This window comes from Pyrus communis, chromosome 10 (assembly GCF_963583255.1).
Source record: "Pyrus communis chromosome 10, drPyrComm1.1, whole genome shotgun sequence".
In the NCBI taxonomy this organism is placed as follows: Eukaryota; Viridiplantae; Streptophyta; class Magnoliopsida; order Rosales; family Rosaceae; genus Pyrus; species Pyrus communis.
This window is the reverse complement of record NC_084812.1, coordinates 23,641,596-23,663,261: the sequence shown is the minus strand read 5'-3', so window position 1 is coordinate 23,663,261 and position 21,666 is coordinate 23,641,596. Positions and strand designations below refer to the sequence as shown.

Here is a 21,666-nt window from a genome sequence, read left to right as displayed (position 1 = left end):
GTACATAATTTTCAAACTCTTTTGCGTTGCATGTAAGTGGAAGAGACCCTACCACTATGTTTATTTGTACAAGTTGTTCGATACGTACTGATGTGACATTTTTAATATGCTCAATTTCATATATACTCCGTAATCAGAACATGACAGTCTTAAACACCCTTCTTTCATCCTTATTCTAAATTCTATATAATTCAATTTAACGTTCATGCTCGGCTAAGATTCTCATTTTGAGAAACACAATTAATCGTTAAAATCTTAATCATGTTAAAACAGTGAAATATCCCGAGTTCCCGTAAAAAGTGCCGCAGCCGGTAGTTTTCAAATCCAAAAAGAAAGAATGACATAAAAAAAAGACTCATAAGAGTCCAAATTTCTAATTTCTCGCATCAGCAGTATCAGCAGTGCTTCAGCCCCTCCACGGATCCATGCGCCGCGTTTCCACCCTCCTTTCCTCTGCTATACTCTCTAACTGGTAACTCCTTCTCCGCCTCCTCCTCTTCTTCTTACGGTTGTTCAAATTTAAATGCGCCACCGTAGCTCCGATCTCTCAACCTCCTAGGACCCTACTTATCTTCTTCTTGCCATTTAGTTTCAGTTTTATCGTCTGAATTTGGATTTGGGGATTTCGGAATTAGGGATTTTAATTTGCTAAATTGTTCTAATTAACGGATTCAATTATTGTCTTAATTGTGAATTATCAAGTGGGGAGTGGGGACCTTTTGTTTTCAATTGATCTTTGTATGATTTTTATTTTGAATGTACATTGTGTTGTTGGACTTGATAATGTAGTTGAAGATTTAGAAATACATAGGAGAGTTTGTACATATGGGTTGGGCTCCTGTGAAATGCTTGAAAAATGTTGGATCTTCTCGAATTTTGCGTTTCAGTTGACCTGGTTTCATTTTAGTTCAATCATAGAATGTTCGTTCTTTTTAGTGGCCAACGGGTTTGATCACCCCTACAAAATGTAGATCCAAATAAGAGAACAAAAGAACCCGGAAGTAAGTTCTTTGGATTTTCAATTTAGAGACTTTTAGGAAGTTTCAGACCAAACTGGGATTTTGCTTCAACTTCAGCTTCAGGAAAGTTTCACTTTGGAATATAGTCTGTCCTTCTTCAGGTTCTTAAGATTCTGCATTTCTGTTTTTTTTTATAGGGTTTGAGGATTTTGATTTTGGAACCTAAAGTTGGTTTTGTTGACCTTTTTCTTGCTTTTGTGTATATATCTGACTCTGTATTGTTTCACTCTTAATAGTTATATTTTAGATATGTTTTTAGTGTCTGCAACTAAATTATATTGGGTACAGAATTGCTTCAACCGCAAGGCAGTTTAGGCCTTCAGTTTTCACTCTTGATTGCCCAAAATATATTATTTGCGGGAATTCACGTTTCTGAGTAGAATTGGCTAGTAGATAAGCAAACAAAGAGTCTTAACCAAATAAAGAAAAAACAAAGAGTCCAATCAGTTATTAAACATGGCAATACAATATATTAGAGTTGGGAATTAACATAGAATAAATGATGGCAATACATTAGTAAACCAAAGCAATAAAGTATGTTGCCATGCATATGGCACAAAAGTAAACAAAAAAAAAAAAAATGCTAACAATGCACAAGGTGATGATGCATGAAACAAAGAGAAGGGGTGACAGAGTGGGACCAAAATAGAGGGAAATAGAGAGAAAAAGGAGTGACTGAGTCTTTAACAAATTCACACTTATCTTCAGTGCTGAAAAATGCAAGTTAAGAAGAAATTCTTTGCTGTTCAAATTTTGGGGTGTTGATCTTTGTGTGGAAGGTCTCTAATTTGTACACGGTGGTGGTCCAAAATGGTCACCCACAAACTGATGGAAGAATTGATTCGCAACTCAATGATTCACAGGTCTACAAATGGGCTGGAAAGGGTCTGAAAAGAGATGAAAGAATTGCAAATGGTGAGTCAGTTCTTTTGTTTTCTGTCTGCTCAATGATTGTCTTGGATTCCTTATGATCAGTTGAGGGAAATTTTCTGGATAAGTGCAATTAGGGCATAATTTTGGTTACTTGGGTCACAATGAGGTTAATTAAGATTTAGGGTTTGCCAATTCGGGATAAATTTTGCCAAAACCCTGATCTGGGGGAAAGATATACACTTCAACCCCCTATCTATGTCAAGAACACGAAGCCAAGGCGTTTCATGGATAGCCCCGCCTAGGCGAAAGCCTTGAGGCATGAGGCGAAGCCTCACGGGACCTAAAATTATTAATAATACATGTAATATATCAATAATAGAGTCGAAATCAAACATTATAGAATAATAATCAACAATCAAATAAAAAAAATTTCTCCATTGTAGGTGAGAAACCATAACCCTAAAAAAGGCCTTAGTTGACGCCTCAGGCATGCCTTGACCACGCCTAGGTGAGTTTAGGCCTACTCCCGCTGGGTATAGGCGTTTTCCTTACCGCCCCACCTCGAAGGCCGCCTAGATGCGCCTCAAGGCTCGTGTTTTAAAACACTGGTCGAGACCCTAAAATTACATGCATCCTTCCATGGATATATGTATTGCCAATTTTTCCTAGATTTGCCTCCTTGGCTGTACATGAATACAGTGCCAAGGCTGTTGATTCATCGATGTGTTTTTCTATTTAAAACATGGTCACCCAAACAATAAAGAATTCCAGGGGTGTGAGTCCGTGTATACATTATAGAACTAATAGAAGTGATTAACAGTTACTATAAGTTTGGGAAATGCCATAAAAAATGAAGAGGGCTCTGTCGAAATTTTGACTGACAAAGCACTTTCTTGGATCTTGGAAGCCCCTGTACAATGGTTTTGGGTTTTTTTGGTATGCTATGTTGTTTTGTTGCTGTTCAAACAAGTTGTGAAGCTGCTTCTTTTCTCTTCTAAACCACTTTTTCCTCCTGCAGATTATTCAACATATCTAAGCATTGATTTGTGATACTTGTGAAGTTGCCGCTTTCCTCTTCTGAACCACTTTTGTAAGAAACGTGAGCTGTTAAAAGTCAGCTCACCTAAAGATAGCAGACATAATAGCTACAGTTGATAACATTGACAAAGTTGATTTTTCTAAAAAAATACGAAAAGGTTTGGAAGGCAATATTGGCTATGCTAAGTACTTATAAAGGTCACAAAAGGTGAGGTATGAGGACGATGAAATTTCCAAAGCGTTATTTAGTTGTCATATTGACCTTCATCTGCACATCTGTTTGCTATATAGAACGTGTCGGGTTTTCAATTGCGTACACTTTTGCTGCTGATGCTGCTGGGGTAAATCAAGCAAGTAAAGGCACAATTCTTTCTACATTCTATTATGGCTATGCTTGTTCACAGGTGCCTGGAGGCTGGGCAGCCCAGAAAATTGGGGGAAGGAAGGTTCTTCTCCTTTCATTTGTATTATGGTCAGCTACTTGTGCATTGGTCCCTTTGGACCCCAATCGAGTCTTTGTCATGGTAATTGCTCGGTTGCTTGTTGGTGTCGCACAAGGTTTTATATTCCCCTCAATCCACACAGTTTTAGCACAGTGGGTTCCACCGCATGAAAGATCCAGATCTGTTTCTCTTACGACTTCTGGTATGTACCTTGGTGCCGCTGCAGGAATGCTTTTTCTTCCAAGCCTTGTAAAGTATAGAGGCCCGCAGGATGTCTTTCTTGCTGAGGCAGCACTAGGTGCCATGTGGTCTTTGCTTTGGTTCAAGTATGCCAGCGACCCACCTCGCTCAGAACATCCAAAAGCCACAGCTGCTGGTTTTGGGGAGTCAATGTTGCCAATCAATGGAAGTCATAAATTGAAAATAGACAATGGAGGAAGTTCCGTCAGATCTGCGAAAATCCCATGGAAGAGAATTATACTCAGTTTGCCAGTTTGGGCAATTGTGGTTAATAATTTCACATTTCACTACGCTTTATATGTGTTAATGAACTGGCTGCCAACATACTTTGAATTGGGCCTCCAGCTTAGCCTTCAGGAAATGGGTTCTTCTAAGATGTTGCCGTACCTCAACATGTTTATTTTCTCAAATATAGGTGGGGTGGTTGCTGATCACCTGGTCACAAAGAGAATCTTGTCTGTTACTAGAACGCGGAAGCTCTTGAACACCATGGGGTTTATAGTTGCTTCTCTTGCACTGATGGCAATTCCCATCTTCAGAACGTCTAGTGGAGCTGTCCTCTGCTCTTCTGTTGCCCTGGGTTTCTTGGCACTTGGGAGAGCTGGTTTTGCAGTGAACCACATGGATATTGCCCCGAGATATGCAGGCATTGTGATGGGAGTTTCCAACACTGCTGGTACGTTAGCTGGCATTATTGGAGTTGATCTGACCGGCAAACTTCTTGAAGCAGCAAGAAGTGTTGATTCGAGTCTTTCAAGTCCAGAGAGCTGGAGATTGGTGTTCTTCATCCCGGGTTTTCTCTGCATTTTCAGTTCTTTAGTATTTTTACTGTTCTCGACAGGGGAGAGAATTTTTGACTGAGGTAGGATTTTTCCACGCAAACCTCTTGCTCGTTGCTCGTCAATAGATGTGCGTGTGCAGTGATCATTCCTGACAATGTACTGTAGCATATGAATGTTGCCTTGGGACAGCATATGAACATGAAAAAAAAATTGGTAGCAAAGCAATAGCAGCTCATATGTGGAGATAGATTACAATTTGTTCGACTTTTAAGCTCTCTGATGCTTCCACCGTATAATTAATTCATGTGTATGAATGAAGGAGTAATGTTTTCAAATTATTACATTCTTTTTTAATGTATTTGCTGAATTTGATTCTTATCTCTATAACAGCACCACGTTTCATTTGGTTAAAGGAAATGTTGTTTCTTTGTGGAATATCCACGTTTCATTTCGGTGTTGTTATTGGCTCTCCAAATATGTCATCGGGTAATCCTTCTGTACAAGTTTTTGCTTGTGTTTTTATAAATTTGGAGTGCAGGATTTCGGTTTTTGAAGTGTCGGGTGACAGAATGTCCACGTCTAATTTCAATGCTGTTATTGGCTTTCCAAATGTCATCATGCAATCCTCCTGTACAATTTTTTTTCTTGTGTTTTTATAAATTTGTAGTGTAGGATGTCTTTTTTTTAAGTGCAAGTGACCGAATAACCCTCCATGCATATGACTCACTTCCTTTCCGTCCATGTTGATCAACCATCATTATTTTCCGTCTTTCCTTAAAAATATGATGATGACTCATTATGATAAAATAGGAAAGTTGTTTAGTTGGGTCATAAGTCAATGAACCTAAATTGAGAAGCAAAATTGCATGGATTAAACGTAATAATCGTCTACATAATTGGTCTTATATCTAATGGAATTGTTATTTAACACTCCAAAAAAACTCATTTGGCACTTCAAACTTTCTATAATTAGAATTAAAAATACACTTGTGAGGAGTATAGAATGAGATTTTTGGAGTGCTAATAGCAGTTCTCATATTTAATCATATTTTTACAAAGAAGACATAATTTGACCAAATTAGAGCGAATATCAGGTTCCAAGTGTAAAATATGAACAATTCTTGGCTCATAAGAATGGTGAGAAACTCCTCTTCAAAACACTTCATTGTTGATTTACAAAATTGCATACTTGTGATTGAAATTGTTTATATTATAAATCATTTTGTAAATCAAGATTATTTAATCAAATAACTGTTAAAATAGATTAACGGTTTGTAATGCTTTTACCGATTTTGGTGATTGAACCATCTCGTATTCTATTAATTTTTTGCAAAGATGATTTTACATAGTGATTTATAAATATGAGCAGTTTAATCATAAACAAAAAATTTCGTACATCGATCACAAAGTTTTTTGAGAGGAACCTCCTACTCACCTTTTGTGTGGTCAAGTTTTATGAACTAGAAAATTACTTGGTATGGGAGGAGGGGAGTAGTTTTGAGTTACATTGGTTATTGAAACGACTTATTTTTAGCTAAGCTCACCATTTTACTCCTGCAACTCAAAGCTTTTCAGGGGCAAAGTAGAGCGATTCAATTTTGATCTCACTTTACTTAATGTAACTTAAAAATCACTATTTTACTCTCTGAAACTTAAAGTTCCAAAGATAAAACAGAGTGAATTTTGAGTTTAAAGAAGAAAAACGACATCTTTTGAGTAACAGAGAGTAAAGTATTAAAACCGAGTTCTTGCTAAATATAAGCCTATTGAAAAATATTTTGTTTCATATGACGCAATTGGAGAGTGCAAAAACAAGGAAGTGCAGAGAGTTTGACTGCAGACAAAAAGAAACAGGTATTTACCAAAACATGATCAGCTTGCTGATTGGTACAAAAACTTGATCAGCTTGCTGATTGGTGCCAAAACTCGAGGAGAGAGAGAAAAGGAAGAAGAAGAAGGAAAAAAAAAGGAAATGGAGAGGCGAGGGCGTGGGCGTGGTCGAAATGTTTCTTCTTCCCAATCCACGCGTGGCCGCTCGAACAGGTTCGTTTCGAATTCGACCTCCGCCGCAGCCGCTAAATCCTCGAGCAGAGGCGCAACTGGTACTGAGAAAGCACAGAACGACGCCGTAGATAACCATTCCGACGTTCCCGCCATAGTGGGCACTTGCCCCTTGATGTGCCCGGAAGGAGAGAGGGCGCAGCGTGAGCGGCTTCGTGATTTAGCAGTGTTTGAGAGGCTCCATGGAAATCCAAGACAATCATCTCCGGACCTCGCTGTTAAAAAAGTAAGATTACATGATTACACCTTCGTATTATTAATCTTTTCTTGATTCGATTGGATAATTACTTAAATCAGTATTATCAGTGGGAAAAATCCAACCTTCTTGTTTGGAATGGTACTTTGATTTGTTCTGATGATCCATTAAGTTCATCTTTTTCTTATGCAAAGATGGGTTTTGGGTGCCCAACAAGCTTATACTTTAGGCCTCATTTGGTATCAAGGACCGGATTGGATCGGATTGGAATGGATAACAGAGTAAATGTCGAGGTGTGAAGGTGTTGGAAATAAAGGGAACTTATCCCTTCTAATCCTACCATTTTTGGGATGTGATGGAAGGATAAGTTTCCTTAATGAGTAATCTGTCTTCTACCGTCATTTGGGACGCTACTTTTTTCATTTCTTTATTCGAACATACCCTAAATATTGCGGATTATCTGTTCCAATCCAATCCTAGACACCAGCCAAGGCCTTAGGGTATATCGTTAATCAAGTTGGTTTGATAGCAAGTGAATGATTGGGATACCACATGAAAATTAAGCTTCTCTAAATTAGAATTATGACGCCACCAAGTTCAATATCATCAAAGTAGAATGTCAAGTAAATGACCATGTGATGCCAAATTCGTGCGACCAAATTCACCTGAAGTATCAACTCAATGCAAGGATTTCAGTGAGGGGAATGGATTTCGACTGTAGGGTTATGTTGATTGGAAGAATCGTAATTTCTGATTGTTTCCTGTAACTTTAATGCTGCAACTCATTCAAATGTATTGCAAATTTAAGAAGCTAACACGTTCCTTCTTCCGCTAGTTTTTCAGAACTACGTCTAACAAACAAGTTGAAGCATCGGAGGTTCGGCCGCTCCCTGTGTTGGAAGACACCTTAAATTACCTTTTAAACTTGTTTGATTCTAGAGAATATCCTTTTGAAGTGGTTCATGACTTCCTCTTTGATCGAACAAGGTCGATAAGACAGGATCTTAGCATGCAGAATGTTGTCAACGATAAAGTCATCCACATGTATGAGAAAATGGTATGGGTATCCTGCAAAACCTTTTAACTGCCACCATGTTTGAAGCTTCGTTTTCATAGTATGCCGTATGGAGTTAATAGTTTCATTTCAAAGACATGTAAATCTGTTGATGTGGTCGTTTCCATGTGTCGTGAAATCAATTATCGTCCAGTTCAGAATATTATGGATTTTTAAATATCGAAAGAAATATGCATTACCAAAAATGTTATGAATTTAGAACTCTCAACCTTTAGGAATGCCAAAATAGTTTTTAAGTTACAGTATTTATTGTACAGGTCAAGTTTCATATCATATCCCTTCGCAAGCTTCGAGGTTGTCGCAGTCAAAATACTTCTTCAACCCATTACCTCAACATGGAACAGCTTGCAAAGACCTTGACATCTCTATTTGATCTGTATGAAGCACATAGGCATTCCAATTCTACATACGAAAACGAAGCTGAGTTTTGTTCGTTTTATGTGCTGCTTCATCTTGGTCCTAACAGCCAACCGATGGTTTGTCTCTATTGCGTTTTTATGTTTATTCATTCTATTTCTTCTTGGTTTCCGTTTTGTATTGTGTCCTATATGTGTGAACATTGTTTGTTCTGGTCCCAGGGAGAGTCCCTTTCATGGTGGTTTTCTCACTTGCCTTGTTTGTTAATCAAATCGAAGGAAATGTGCTTTTCCCGAAAGATTTTACGGTAATTTAACTTCCCTTTAATGTTATTTATTGTTTAGAGAGAATTAGTATGATTAAAGGCTTTTGTTCTTTTTCAACGCGTGAATGTTTTCATTAGCATGGGGTATAAATTAGAAAGATAATTTGTTTCTGCAACAGATTTTTCCGGATGGGCAACTATAAGCGTTTCTTAAGCACTATAGCAGCTGAGGCATCTTATCTTCAATACTGCATTCTCGAGCCTTATATCAACCAGGTAAGAGGCCGTTGAAACTAATTGATTAAGTTTAGAATGTTTTTTTATAATCTTTTAAACCATTATATACAGTGTAATCATTTCGCTTTCGGGCTGGTTTCTTGTATTATTGACCGCTACAAAACAGTAGGATAACTTTCACCCGTCTTTCTAGGACCGTGGATTTTGTTAATCTTAAGTTCTGAGTCTTGTTTAAGTGATTTAAGGCTAATCCACATTGATCCTTCCTTGTGGAAGTTTATTTCAGTCATCTCTCTCTAATTCTTCAATACTTGTGATGATAAAATTGACTCTTATTTCTTGTGCTTCTTAACTTAAAAAGGTTCGAGTGCTCGCTGTCTCGTGTATAAATAATGGTGGATACAAGCTTCATCCGTATCCGCTGGCACACTTGTCTAAGCTCTTGATGATGACGGTAGGCTATCAATAACTGGGATCGACGAAAATGTATCATTATTATTATTATTATTTTTGCTAATCACACAAATTTATTATTTTCTGAAGTTGTAAAAGCTGCATGTGGTTTTTCAGGAATCAGATTTGGAGTCTCTTTGTAGAGCTTGTGGTCTTGATATTTGCACAGATGAAGAAGGATATAGTTTGTTGCCGACTAAGCAAACCACCTTTTGTCATCCGAAGGATGGATTTCAAAGCTACAGAGTTTTGGGTCTGGAAGAATTCGAGAGGTAACTTCAAAAACATTGTATATCCAGTTTGCATATAGAATTTGCCTTGTGCATATAGAGTTTGGCTGCAAGGGTTCCCGACTGTCCATCCCATCGCCCTCCTGGCTCCCTTAACCTGTGATATGTGTTTGGTTGTTTGCATTGTCCTCGCCTCCTGGCTCATGACATAATATGGTTTGGTGGTAGCACAGAAATAGATCAACTAGGAAATCGACGTGTAGATATAGTCCATTTCAGTTCACTAGAGCTATGGTTCAATCCTTAGAAGCACCGTATGAAAGTACCAATGGAGAGTTTAGTAGTAATTGAGAGCCATGTTGAAGTCCAAGGAATTATGTAACTTACTCGTGTGCTTGTTTAATTTCAGGTAATAAATGCACGCGGTTCGTACTGCGTTCTACGGTCCCTTGATCAATATAAGAAAAATCATGCCTCTCATCCAAAGTATAAAAGATCTCTTTGTTATGGTTGAGTCATACTCTCGAAACATGTTTGTTCCCCGGTTTGGTCTTTTATGTTTCCAAAAGACATTAGCATGGTGCACTGAGGATTCATCTTGACCGCGAGTTCAGCCTTTTATGAAGAAACGTTGTAATATTGTTTCATCTGTCGTGTATCAACTGCACACGGACGTGTACATATACTGGTGTTGCAAGGTGGATGAAGGCTTGTCTGACGTTTAGGAGAAGAAAAAGATATGCACCGAGGGAACTGGGAGTGTTTCTTGGAAATTAGAATGGTAACAAGAATGTAAACTTTTGGAAAGGTCGGGGTGATTTGATTCGAGTATTCGAGAAGGGGAAGACACTGGGATTTGATTAATTTCGTTGCATATCGTATTGTTTTACTGTCATCTGCTACGTGCTATCCCAAATGACACAAGAAATAAAGTGGTGATACCACACCTGAAGTTAAGGTGTTGACCAAAACTGTACCGTATGATATAAATTGACATTTGAAAGATAACGTTATGCATACGTTGGGAGGTCCCATGCACCACAACAAAATATGTTCGCCATGGGAACGATCAAAGGTTGGGACATGAAGCCTGCGCTAAAAAGCAAATGCTTTAGGGTTTTGCTTCTTTCAATTTTGGGGAAGTGTCATGCTTCCTCTTGTCGGCCTTGGAACCGCACTGCCACTGCATGTATGTACCTATGACCATGGCAACCTAACCAAGAAAGCCTAACAGTACAAGCTACAACGTTCCAAACGAAACTATGAGCATGTAACTTCAAAAATCAACACCAATTCTAATTTCCACAGACCAGATGTAAGCTACAATGTTCCAAACGAAACTACGAGCATCAAACTCTGATCAAACCACAGACCAGATGCAAAACACATTAACAAAGCTGCATTTAACTTTTCTTCGAAACACACCATTGAAGTCAGATTTTCCAAGTATCCTGCACGTCATTGTATTCCAGTAACCACTCGCCTACGTCAAACAACAAGTTCTCTGCCTAATGGAATATGAGAACAAATTAATGCTTCAAGCTGTGAAACATAATCCAAATTCTGTGATTGCACTTGGACTATCCTGACTTTAGCAGCCGAAGCACGATGGTACAACTGCTTGCAGGACAGACCTCACATTCTTCCGATACTCATCAAAGGCTAATTAGGTACTTCAATTTAACATAGTTGCACTAGACTGTTTTCAGGAGTTCCTAACCAACAACCATTTTTTCGGCATAAATTTCGGTGACAGAAATCCACATCCCAGGACTTACAGTACAAGAAAAGTAAAACTTTCATAAATTAAACCCAAAGGGATATCATTAAAAAGTAAGAATTCAGGAGATGATTATATCTGATATTCATATACAAATCTAGAGCAAAAATGAGTTTCCATCGCGAACTTATTGAACAACAACAACATATTTCCCACAGAAACATTGTGAAAGAAAAATTTGGAAACGAAAGAAGAAGAACAAGAAAGCATTGACATATTTCCACAAGAATCCAACATAAAACCATACCATTTCTACTAAGATGAAACATAATGCGAAAGCCGAGAAGCCATATTCGCAACCTGCGACTGCATTTGCACTGCCCTGACTTTAGCAGCTGTAGCGCGATGATAGAACTGCTTGCGGGACAATGACCTCACATTCTTCAAGTACTCCTCAATGGCTATTGAACCATCCTGCAATGCCTTATCCAAAGAATACACAACATCTTCAATCGCCAAATCAGAGGCTGTACAATCCAACATCTGCTTCGAAAGCGGGTCAATGCATTCGAAAGCATCGTCCACATCACCATCCAAGCTCCCCCTAGTCTTCCCCTCATTCTCTCTCAACCAGGCCTCCAAAACATCCGAATTCATAAGCACCATCTGCAGCTGCTGCTCCAAACCCTCTTTCTCATCCACCATCTCTTTCAACCCTTTGTTGACCTGCTCGGATCTCTGCCGCAGCACCACCTGTGCATTGAACAAGCCTTCAATTTCCGCCTCCCTCGTCTTCCTCAACCCTGCCATGTCGCCGTGCACCATCTCCACAAGCTTATTGATCGCATTCCGCTTGAAAACATCGTTCGGATCATCAGCCTGAACCCGAGAAAACGATCCGGTACTTCCATAAGGTGAAGGTGGATACGTCCTCGGCGGGATCGCCGGACGGGCATGATTAACCGAACCGGAAGATCCAGAATAGCCCGAGTAGCTCGAATAACCCGAATTCGACACAGACGACGAAGAATGGCCAAGGTTGGGATTAGGGTTGGGGCTTGGATTGGGATTGGGCCTGCGCTGGGAGAAGAGCGGCGGGTCCTGAGCGAAAACGGCGCTGAGATTCTTGACGAGCTCGACGAGGTTGGAGCTTGGGTAGACCCAGTTCTGCAAGTAGGGGACGGCGACCAAACCGGAAGGGTTGACGTGGGCGTGAGGGCGCTTGATGACCATGTCGCGCGTGGGGTTGACGTAGACGCAGGGCGGCTGGCGAGGGTAGGAATCCATGAGCCAGATGATGACGGGGATGTTGTAGGTGACGCCCTGATACGACATGGGGATGGTGCCGTCGGCCTGGAGGAGGTTGACGGAGCGACCGTCGTTGTGGGTGAAGGTCGCCGTTTTGGGTTCGAGGGAAGGGTAGGCGGAGGTGACAGAGACGAGGTGGGTGCGGATGAGCCACTTGGTGTCTTCGGAGTAAGGGAGGGCGGAGGGGCCGCGCTGGGAGAGGACGGAGCTCAGGAACTGCTGAATCATTTGGGGGTTCGGTGGGTTTGGACCCGCCGGTGGAACCATCGCAGCAATTTGAACCGAGTCGGGTTCGGAAGGTTGAGATTTGAGATTCCGAGAAGAAGAGAAGGCGAGGATTTTGATCGGAGTGAGTTTTGATCGAATTGAAAATTTGGGTGGAAATTGGGATTTGTTTGTTTGCTACGTTTGCTTAGGAGAGAAGGGAGAAGCCGGAGAAGGGACGGAGTGTGAGCGTGTTGGGGACCGGCGAGTGCGTGGCGCGGTGACTTGTACGACTTTTCTGTCTCACTCGTTTTCAACAATACATGGCCTTTTACGTAACGAAAATTGATTGAACAATTTAGGATTTAGAGAGAGGGATTCGGCAATATTGAGAGATAAAAGATATTAATTTATTTGTGAGGTGTTTGATTCAAATAATTGTGGCTTTATTTATAGTAATAGAAAGGGTAAAATATTTCCTTTTAGGATTACAACATTTAATAGGTAATCTAATCTTAATTGGAATATATAATACTTTCTCAGATTCCCTAGGATTTACACAATCACATTCCTATTTTAAATATGACTGCAACAATTCTTACTACATTTTTTTATACCATTTGTATCACTTATCAATAGAAATAGAATTCACGTATGTTGCCGAGTTTTGTTTATATTAAAATGGTGGGATAGATGTGGTATGAAAATGTTGTAAGTGTAACATTGTTTTTATAATAAAAGAAAATTTTATATGGGCTTAGAATTATAAGGAAAATACTTCACTCCTTGTGCATTGGATAGGAACTATTCTAAAAGATACATCTTAGTAAATCAAAAGTTTTCATACTATAAATTATTATACAAAAAATTATACGCCATGAAATAGTATAAAAATAAATGGTTGATATCAGTAAAAATATTACGAATGGTCAATTTATTTACTGTAGTTGACTAAATGACTTTAGTTTTAAGGGATAATTTGCATAAATAGTCTTGAATTAAGTCCAGGCCTTTCTGTTGATTACATATAATCTTAACTTTTTAAAACATTCCAAACTTTTTTTACTGTTTAATAACTATTTAATTTTTCAGTTTTTTAATTGAAACTTATTCGATAGCAGTGCCATAATAATGTAGTTCAAATTTTCCTTTAATAAAATCAAACTTAAAACCTCTCACTCACAAGTGAAAAAGAATACAACTCATCATAAAACCACACACTACGTGGGTTTTATTTATTATTTTTATAATGTATAATTTTCATTCAAAATTCAAACTAACTTGAATTACTATTTTGTCCCTTATTAATTGATTTATCTTTCTCAAAGGTTTTAATAAGGGAGGAGCTTTTTGTGACATTTTGAATGCTTCACCTTTTCATCCTTAAAAAAGAAAAAAAAAGAAAAAAAAGAAGAAGATTTGGGCCAAATAAAATGGTGTTGTATTGTCCATGCCAACCGAAGGGCAATTGGGTATTTAGAAAGGGGGTTTTAGTACGTACCGGACCCACCCGATTCAATGTTTAGCTGGAGTCTTTACGGATCGTCTAACTCGCGTTGATAATGGTTGACCCGTTAATAACCCGTCTGGTTTCGGGTAAACCTTTCGACGTTCAATTGAATTTGCTCGGTTCAATTCAAAGCCTTCCGACTCTTGCCGACGTCGATTCTGTATGTAATTCTTGAATGGTTTTCGTCGGAGCTGGGCTTCTTCGAGTTGGGAGGACTCGCTGTAGACGGCGTCGAGGAGGGTCTCGTGAGTTGGGATCGGAAGTTCTTATTTAGGAGTTGGAGGAGTCCAAGCTTGACTGCGTCTCTCTCTCGCTCTCTCTCTAGAAACCCCAACAGTTGACTCTAATCCCTGTCTCTCTCTCTCTCTCTCTCTCTGTAAGTCTTCCTCTCTCTCTCTAGTTATCTTATTCTTGCTATTCAATTTCAATTTTTTATTTTATAATTTAGGGATTAGGAATTAGGGTTTCAGTTAATTTACTAAATATAATTCAGGGATTGAATTAATGTGTAATTTCTGAGCTGTGGCTTTATGACTTATAATAATGTAGTTGAAGATGTAGAAATAAATAATAGCAGTGCTCAGAGGGTTTCTACACCTGGGTTGGGGCCTAAATGCTCGAATTTGCCCCATATATATATCCCCCTTATTTAAACCCCCACATCATACAAGTTTCGTTCTTTTAAGTGGCAAACGGGTTCAATTTACCCGTAGAAACTGTAGACCCAAATGAGAGAACGAAAGAACCGGAAGAAATGGCTTAGTAATTTCAATTTTAAGCTTTCTAGTAGTTTTCAGACCCAACTAGGATTTCGGCATCAACTTCAGCTTCAGAAAAGCTTCACTTTGGAATATAATCTGCTCTTCATTCAAGGTTCTTAAGATTCTGCATTGCTGTTCTTCTTGGTTTTGGTTTTTGGGGGTTTGAGGATTTAGATTTTGCAGTCTTCAGTTGGTTTTATTAACCTTCTTGCTTTGTTCGTTGATTAAGTGTGTTAAAATTGTATAGGTGTCTTACTCAGTATTGTTTCACTCTTAGTAATCATAGGTGTCTGGGTGGTGAATTCCTCTTGTACAATTGCTGCAAATATAATTAAACCATTTCGGGAGATTGAATATATGCGTACGTCAATTTCCTCTAACTAAGCAAGTAAGGTTCAACCATTTAAATCCACTACTGCCAGTTACAAGACCGTATGGCAACTAATTGTCCAAGTTCTTTGGTTTGGGTGGAGCTAGAGAATAGGAATTGTGAGGTGTTAATTAAATGGTAAGGAAGATTACCAGACGATTGGATAGGATTGGGGCAGTGGTAGGCGTTTGAGTGATCTTAAGGTTTAACAAAAATGTAATAATTAAAATATCACATCCTTTTCCTAGAGAAGCATTTTCTTGTCCAAAGTGTATGATATGCCTTTTCATCTAACAAACCCGATTGTTCTCTTCTCTAAGCCTCTCGTGATCTCATCCTAGGTTTACATGATTTTATCATCACTAAGTGCAATGATTTGGCATTGCTGGTGAGGTAGTCAGCCAAACTTTATGATTGCCCATGAATCCAACATTTATTTTTCAAGATCCTTAGCAAAATGTTATCCTTATATCAGTGTCGAATTTTTTATATCGCTGTATATATTGTATCCATGTTTTAGTTAAATGGAGATTATTATATTTTTTATGTGAAATTTCTATTATGTTAATTGTTTTTGCAATTGTATGGTTTCACATCTGTGCTTTGGTGATTCTGGTAATATATGTCGTTGGAATTCCTATTCTCTCTTTAAGTAGAAGTATGACTGCTATACATGATGTTCATAGTGATTTTCTGTTCTTGAACTTTTTGATGTATATTGATCATGCTATTGGTTTTATGCAGGACTTTGTTTTTGTGGAATCATTTAATTGGGATAAGCTGCTTGAGCTGAGCACATTTATAATTTTGGATATATAATGCTTCAATTGTTTCTATCAGAGCCCATCTGGAATGACAATGGAGATGAGAATTCTGCCAAGATTAGAGTATCTCTCTTGAGTCAATTGGAATCTACTATTTGGTTGTTCATGGCATCTGGAGGCCGTTCAGAGGCTCGACTGTGGCTTTGTAACACGATAGGCAGAATAAGTTCTCTCACTCGTCACAATCAGTGCGAGTTACTTTTGGACTTACTGAGATCTAAACCCCTTAAGAAGGGATTAGCATCTCAGCTTGTAGAAATGATATTTGAGAATAGTCCACATAAAGCAGGGTCTATCATATCCAAGCGAAGTTACACACTAAAGAAATTTTTTGAAGGCAAGTAGATTTTGTTGCATACATTCAGTTCATGTTTGAGTTACTTTTCCCATCACAGAATTTGGTGCTCTCTTCTTTCAATAACCTTAGTTTCTTGTATGTTTAACTTCTGGATATCATCATTCTCCGCCTAGTTTCTGTAGCTTAAGTGATGTGAATGTTCATACCCCAGTATGTGATTATTTGCTTCCTTATGATTGCATAAATTATTAGTGACTACCATGCATGTTTATCCCTGTGGAAGATTGATAAATATATCCATGTTTTGTGGATGTTTTAGGAATTCTGACAATCACATACTTGTTCAAAAATGCAGGAAATCCAACACGAATATCTAAATGGTTTTCTAAAGCTGGTGGTGGATTGGGGCATGAACCAGGTGCTAAGGCGCTATCACAATTTTCTTTTGTTAATCGAGATACTTGTTGGGAGGAACTTGAGTGGAACGGAAAACATGGGCAATCGCCAGCAGTGGTTGCTACAAAACCCCATTACTTTCTTGATTTGGATGTCCAGGCAACTGTGGAGAATTTCCTTGAAAATGTCCCTGAATTTTGGTCCTCCAATGAGTTTTCCGAGTCACTTAAAGATGGTGAAATTCTGTTTGTTGACAGAAAATATTTTGTGGAATATTTTGTTCATCTGATGTATAAAGAGGATTCAAAAGATGTTTGGAAAGTTACAAGTGAGTTCCTGAAGGAGGAGTGTTTTTCTTCCTTATGCAAGCGCCTTCTTATTACTCTTGATGAGTCGGATTTATGTGATTTTCTTAAAATGCTTTACAAGTATCTCAACCCTAGAATGGAGCAGAAGGATCTTATGGACTCATCTTATTTGTTTGAGGTTATACTTTCTAAGTGTGCAGATTTTAGAAGCTTTGATGAGATATTACTGTTAAATGCAGTTTTTAATCATGGACGCCAACTTTTACGACTTCTACGAGATGAAGAGGGCCACGAAGAACAAGCAAGAATTAAAGATATTGTTTCGAAGATCTGCACAATCCCAAGTGATAACAGTAGCTTGGGCCCAATAATCAAAGATTGCTTTAAAATGAAGAATATACAAGCATTAAAGTTGCTGGGGCTTCAGTCATGGGTTATTTATTACAGTTTATCAGAACAATGCCGGACTCGTGATTCTTGGGAATCATTATTTTTGTGTAATGCAATAAGTTTCCGAACATCAGATAGATATTCATTTCTAGACGATCAAGGAGCCTACGAAGAAGGTGGTTCTGATTTGGATCATAAAGCATCCAAAACAGTTAAGCACAAGAAAAAGCATAGTAGTAGAAGGAAAAGAAAAACAAGGGGCTTTGATCACAATGACAGCTATGACAATGAGGTGCTGGATTTGCAATCAAATGTTGGAAGTTGGTTTCTCTCAATTGATGAGTATTCTGCATCATGGAATATTGTAAGTTTGTCATAGACTCTACTTATATCTATTATAATTTTGCCTCTCGATTGATAATTTTAATGTGGTCATGTGCATAGAGAATTTGTGGAAATCTATTTTCTGTAGTAAGCACCGGTAGTGTAGAGCAAAGCTTAACGAGTCCCTGATACATATAATTATACTTGAAAGTGTGTCAAGGAAGTAGATTCATTGAACTGCATGGTGTGTTTTGGAGGATGTATAACTACTATCGGTTGATTAGTCAAATGGTCAAATTTCATTGAATTTATATTAGATTAGTGATTTTTTCTCTTTTTGGTGATGATTCAGATTAAACCTTCTCATCATTTGGGATATCTTAGTCGGTAAAGTGTTGCACTAATATACTATTGGTTATATTAGTTCATTTTACCCATGTTTTAGATGACGTGGACATCCGTTGAGAGGAGCCTAGGCAACTTTCACATTTCCAATAACCCAAACATTGCATGCTTGGCCAGTGTGGCCTTTGACAATACTAGTCGCCCAGAGAAAGAATAACTAGAGGGGCCACTGCCAAGTGTGCAGCGTTTGGGCGTAAGGTGTTTGTCAAATCTGAAAATGCCAGCTCATATCACAGCTGATGTCCGTGTCATTTATAAATTGGGTCTCATATTACTTGATGCTCGTAACTTTGGGCTAACAGTCCAAGCGAAGAAAGGCTAACATTCAAGCAATCTCCGTATGTTGTCTGACAAAAAATTGGGTGAAGTTTTTCATGGTCTTTTTATTTAATTTATTCGGTTTTGGTTTTATTCATGGCTGATGGTTGTATTAGTTTGTGAGGCTTTGATTTCCATTTTTTCCCCTTTCTATTGCTTGTTTTGAATTAATTGTATCCTTGTAAAAGATCCTTCTAATTTTTGCATCTTTCCTTGTGGAGTTAGAAGATGAGGGGTTTATTATATGTTTGACGGTATTCTTATATTATTTTTTTTGTTTTGTAGGAGGATTTACCTGAATATCTTTCCAAGTATTGCTTGTCGACATGGATGAAGTGGGTGCTTGAAGAATGGGGTCAATAAGTTTCATTGGATATATACAATTATTCTTCTTATTCTCCAATGCCTGGACAACTATCATTGTAAGTAGGAGGGGTTGAATTCATTGCATCGGTTTAAGTTGTTTTCTTTAACCAACACCCTTTCATTTCGTCTGGAACATGCCCCATGATATTTGTTGTTCCCCACCCCCTCCCACCCCGCTCCACACCCCCCCCCAACGCCAAAAAAAAAAAAAAAAAAAAACAAAAAAATGCTTTGTTTATATACTTTATTTTCTTTGGTAATTAATTACAAGTAATCTTGTGTTTCAATTTTGTCTGCGATCTTTTAATTTGATAATGTCAACCTTTAAACAAAGAATTACAGTAAATAGACGTCAGTTATTTAGACATGTTAAATGTGGATGGAAAACACTATCTTCCACATAAGAAATAAAGAAGAGATGGTTTAGATGCTTGGATTCCATATTTTAACTCAACCATACTTTCAAGCCACATACCAGACAGCAAGAAGGCACCCCCTTCTTCTCCTTTGATGAAGTAATCTTATGGTTCAAGGTTTTGAGGGGGTTTGTTGAGAAAATGAAGATATCATGAAGAGCACGAGGAAAGATTTTTTTTTTTTTTTTTTTTTTTTCTTTTACCTTTTGGCGTAATGCCAACATGTGAGGCTAGCTGGTTTACCATTTTGGGGATTGCCGGTGGGATATGTTTCTTGCATGGTGATTCGGGATGCATATCTGACTTCTGACTTTTGAGTATTTTTAATTAGGTTCATTTATGGATTCAGTGTGACGCTAAATTTAAATTTTTGAAATCTTTTTGTTTCAATAGTTACCCCTACGCATGCTTGAGGGCTTTGCATGCAAGAGGCTAGATGTTATTCCTTTCTTTGACATTTGTATTTTGCATAATTTCAGGTAATATGAAAATTTTCAATTGTGTTAAACTGTCACTTGATGGGTATAAGAAAGAATTTACCATGAGGCATAGTATAGAAGACCGTTCTATTTGGTGCAGCTATCAATGTTTGTCAATACTATGGTGCTCATTTTTGTGCAATATTCTTATTGAAAGTGTAGCATCCACAAGGCTATTCACATTTGACGAGATTTTCTGGCATTGAAGTTTAAGATATGAAAGTAAAAGCGTGACATCCATAAGGTTATTCACATTTGACAAGATTTGCTGGTATTGAAGTCCAAGATATGAATACTAGAGCAGGATCATGTTTAGAGATGAAGTGTCAGTGGTTTATCATCTAAATGCTTTTGTTGAAGGGTTGGGTTCTTTTTTCACTGATGAGAATTTGTCAAATGAAGAATTTGGATTACCAGTTGGTATGCACACCGAGCTGCTGCCTTCTCGAGTGGGTGAATAGTATCTGGTTGGGGTAGAACTATCCAAGATATTTGATTGCTACTTTGGTACTTGTGTTTCCAAAAGAAATTATGTAATATTTTCTGTATCTCATGCATCACCCACCCGAGGACATGTATATGTTGGTGTTGCACAAGGCGGATGAAGGCTTGTATCATCTGACGTCGACCAAATGTCTGATTGAAGATGAGAAGACAATCCTTAGGGTTACGAATTTGAAATATGTTTCTACTGGCTTGCGGCACAGAAGTTATGCTTGCTGAGATAGAAGCAAAACTGTCCAGCACAGTGAGTTCCCATTCTTCTTACAGAAGAAAGGAGAAAGTTGGTAAGCCTCGTTCTTCAGATGGTAGCAAGGATGCAGAGTTTAAGCGAGCCTACTACGAGCGAGAGGTTTGATATTGATCGTGCTCAAATTAAATATTTACTCTCTCGTACTAGCTCTCTCTTTTCTCATTTTAGTAGATTATAGGACTCATATTATTGCAGTTTAGGAGATGGACGACCTGCGTTTCGTTTTCCTAGAAAGCACAACCTTTTACTTCAAGCTTGTAGAAACTTATTTTGAATGTGTTAAATGATGTGGGGCTCTTATCTTGAGATTTGTTTATCATTTTCTTGATTGGATATATTTGGATGCATACAAGAGAGATTTTCCGGTGTATCCAGAACACAAGTCAGTAAGCGGGAGCCATGTCATTTTTTTTAGTGTTTTAGTTTCCCATGCTTGCGTTTACTTTCATAATATGTAGAGCGGTTAATCGACAACTATCTTGGTTCCATTCGGTTTGGTTTAACTGCTCTACAAATAGGCTGAACCGAATGGAACCAAAATAATCTTAACAACCTAGAGCCCTCTTGCAAGCTTCGACTAAACAGTCCTGCAATTTACAATTAAGGGAATTTGATTTAGGTCGTAAAAGTCCAACCTAAGTCAATAGTCATTTCATTTTGTAGCGCATGTCACTCAGCAGAAACAAGTATGCTTTCCAATTAAGGTCTAGACCCCTTCCTAATATTTCTTATTATTGACTTTAAAAATAAAAAAAAAAACGATATTGTTTATATTAAAGGGAATGGGATAGGTTTAGCCTCACAATGGACTAGCAATAATGTAGTTCAAATTCGTCTTTGGTGAGAATCGAACCTAAAACCTCACTTACATGTGAAAAAGAATACCACTAAACTGTAGTATTAAGTTGCTTATTATTGACCTTTTTAAAAGCACAAAATGTTAATTGACTCAATTCTAATGTTGAAAATATTTAGTAACCTGAGACAAATTACCTAGAATTTAAATTCGCAATCTTGACTGAAAAATGAAAGTTACGCTTTTAGTTTTGGCAACATATTAACTAGTAATTATCCAGGGTTGCACTATTACATGGTCTCTTAGTATTGAGATTAACTAGTAATTATCCAGGGTTTAGCCAAAGTAGATTTCTCACCCCCAGTTCCGTTCTCTTGGTCAGCAAGTGACTTAAACATTAGAAATACATTCATTTATTTCTACCCTTGATATCAAATCGAATGACGAGCA

General features: G+C 38.1%; 4 protein-coding genes across 5 annotated transcripts; 3 read left to right on the top strand and 1 right to left on the bottom strand.

Moving 5' to 3' along the window:
• The first annotated feature begins 347 nt into the window (after nt 1–347).
• Nucleotides 348–4,843, top strand: LOC137748124 (probable anion transporter 5). 2 transcript variants are annotated; one of them, XM_068488206.1, is made up of 2 exons: nt 348–472; nt 2,911–4,843. In XM_068488206.1, the coding sequence occupies exon 2, from the start codon at nt 3,146–3,148 to the stop codon at nt 4,472–4,474; it is 1,329 nt and encodes a 442-aa protein (XP_068344307.1). In that variant the 5' UTR covers nt 348–472; nt 2,911–3,145; the 3' UTR covers nt 4,475–4,843. The 2 variants fall into 2 exon arrangements, with proteins under 2 accessions (XP_068344307.1, XP_068344308.1); XM_068488207.1 differs by lacking the exon at nt 348–472 and adding an exon at nt 501–1,934.
• A 1,378-nt stretch (nt 4,844–6,221) lies between these two features.
• On the top strand, nt 6,222–10,240 carry LOC137748292 (SAC3 family protein C). The gene is made up of 8 exons (XM_068488423.1): nt 6,222–6,682; nt 7,488–7,709; nt 7,985–8,203; nt 8,306–8,391; nt 8,529–8,625; nt 8,948–9,040; nt 9,157–9,311; nt 9,679–10,240. The coding sequence occupies exons 1-8, from the start codon at nt 6,368–6,370 to the stop codon at nt 9,680–9,682; spliced, it is 1,191 nt and encodes a 396-aa protein (XP_068344524.1). The 5' UTR covers nt 6,222–6,367; the 3' UTR covers nt 9,683–10,240.
• Nucleotides 10,241–11,049: 809 nt separating this feature from the next.
• LOC137748291 (protein ELC-like) lies at nt 11,050–12,853 on the bottom strand. The gene has a single exon (XM_068488422.1). It carries the CDS (start codon nt 12,562–12,564, stop codon nt 11,305–11,307), a length of 1,260 nt encoding a protein of 419 aa, XP_068344523.1. The 5' UTR covers nt 12,565–12,853; the 3' UTR covers nt 11,050–11,304.
• Nucleotides 12,854–14,070: 1,217 nt separating this feature from the next.
• LOC137747510 (uncharacterized) lies at nt 14,071–20,726 on the top strand. The gene is made up of 4 exons (XM_068487636.1): nt 14,071–16,303; nt 16,620–17,722; nt 18,691–18,827; nt 19,667–20,726. Exons 1-3 carry the CDS (start codon nt 15,961–15,963, stop codon nt 18,766–18,768), a joined length of 1,524 nt encoding a protein of 507 aa, XP_068343737.1. The 5' UTR covers nt 14,071–15,960; the 3' UTR covers nt 18,769–18,827; nt 19,667–20,726.
• Nucleotides 20,727–21,666: the final 940 nt, after the last annotated feature.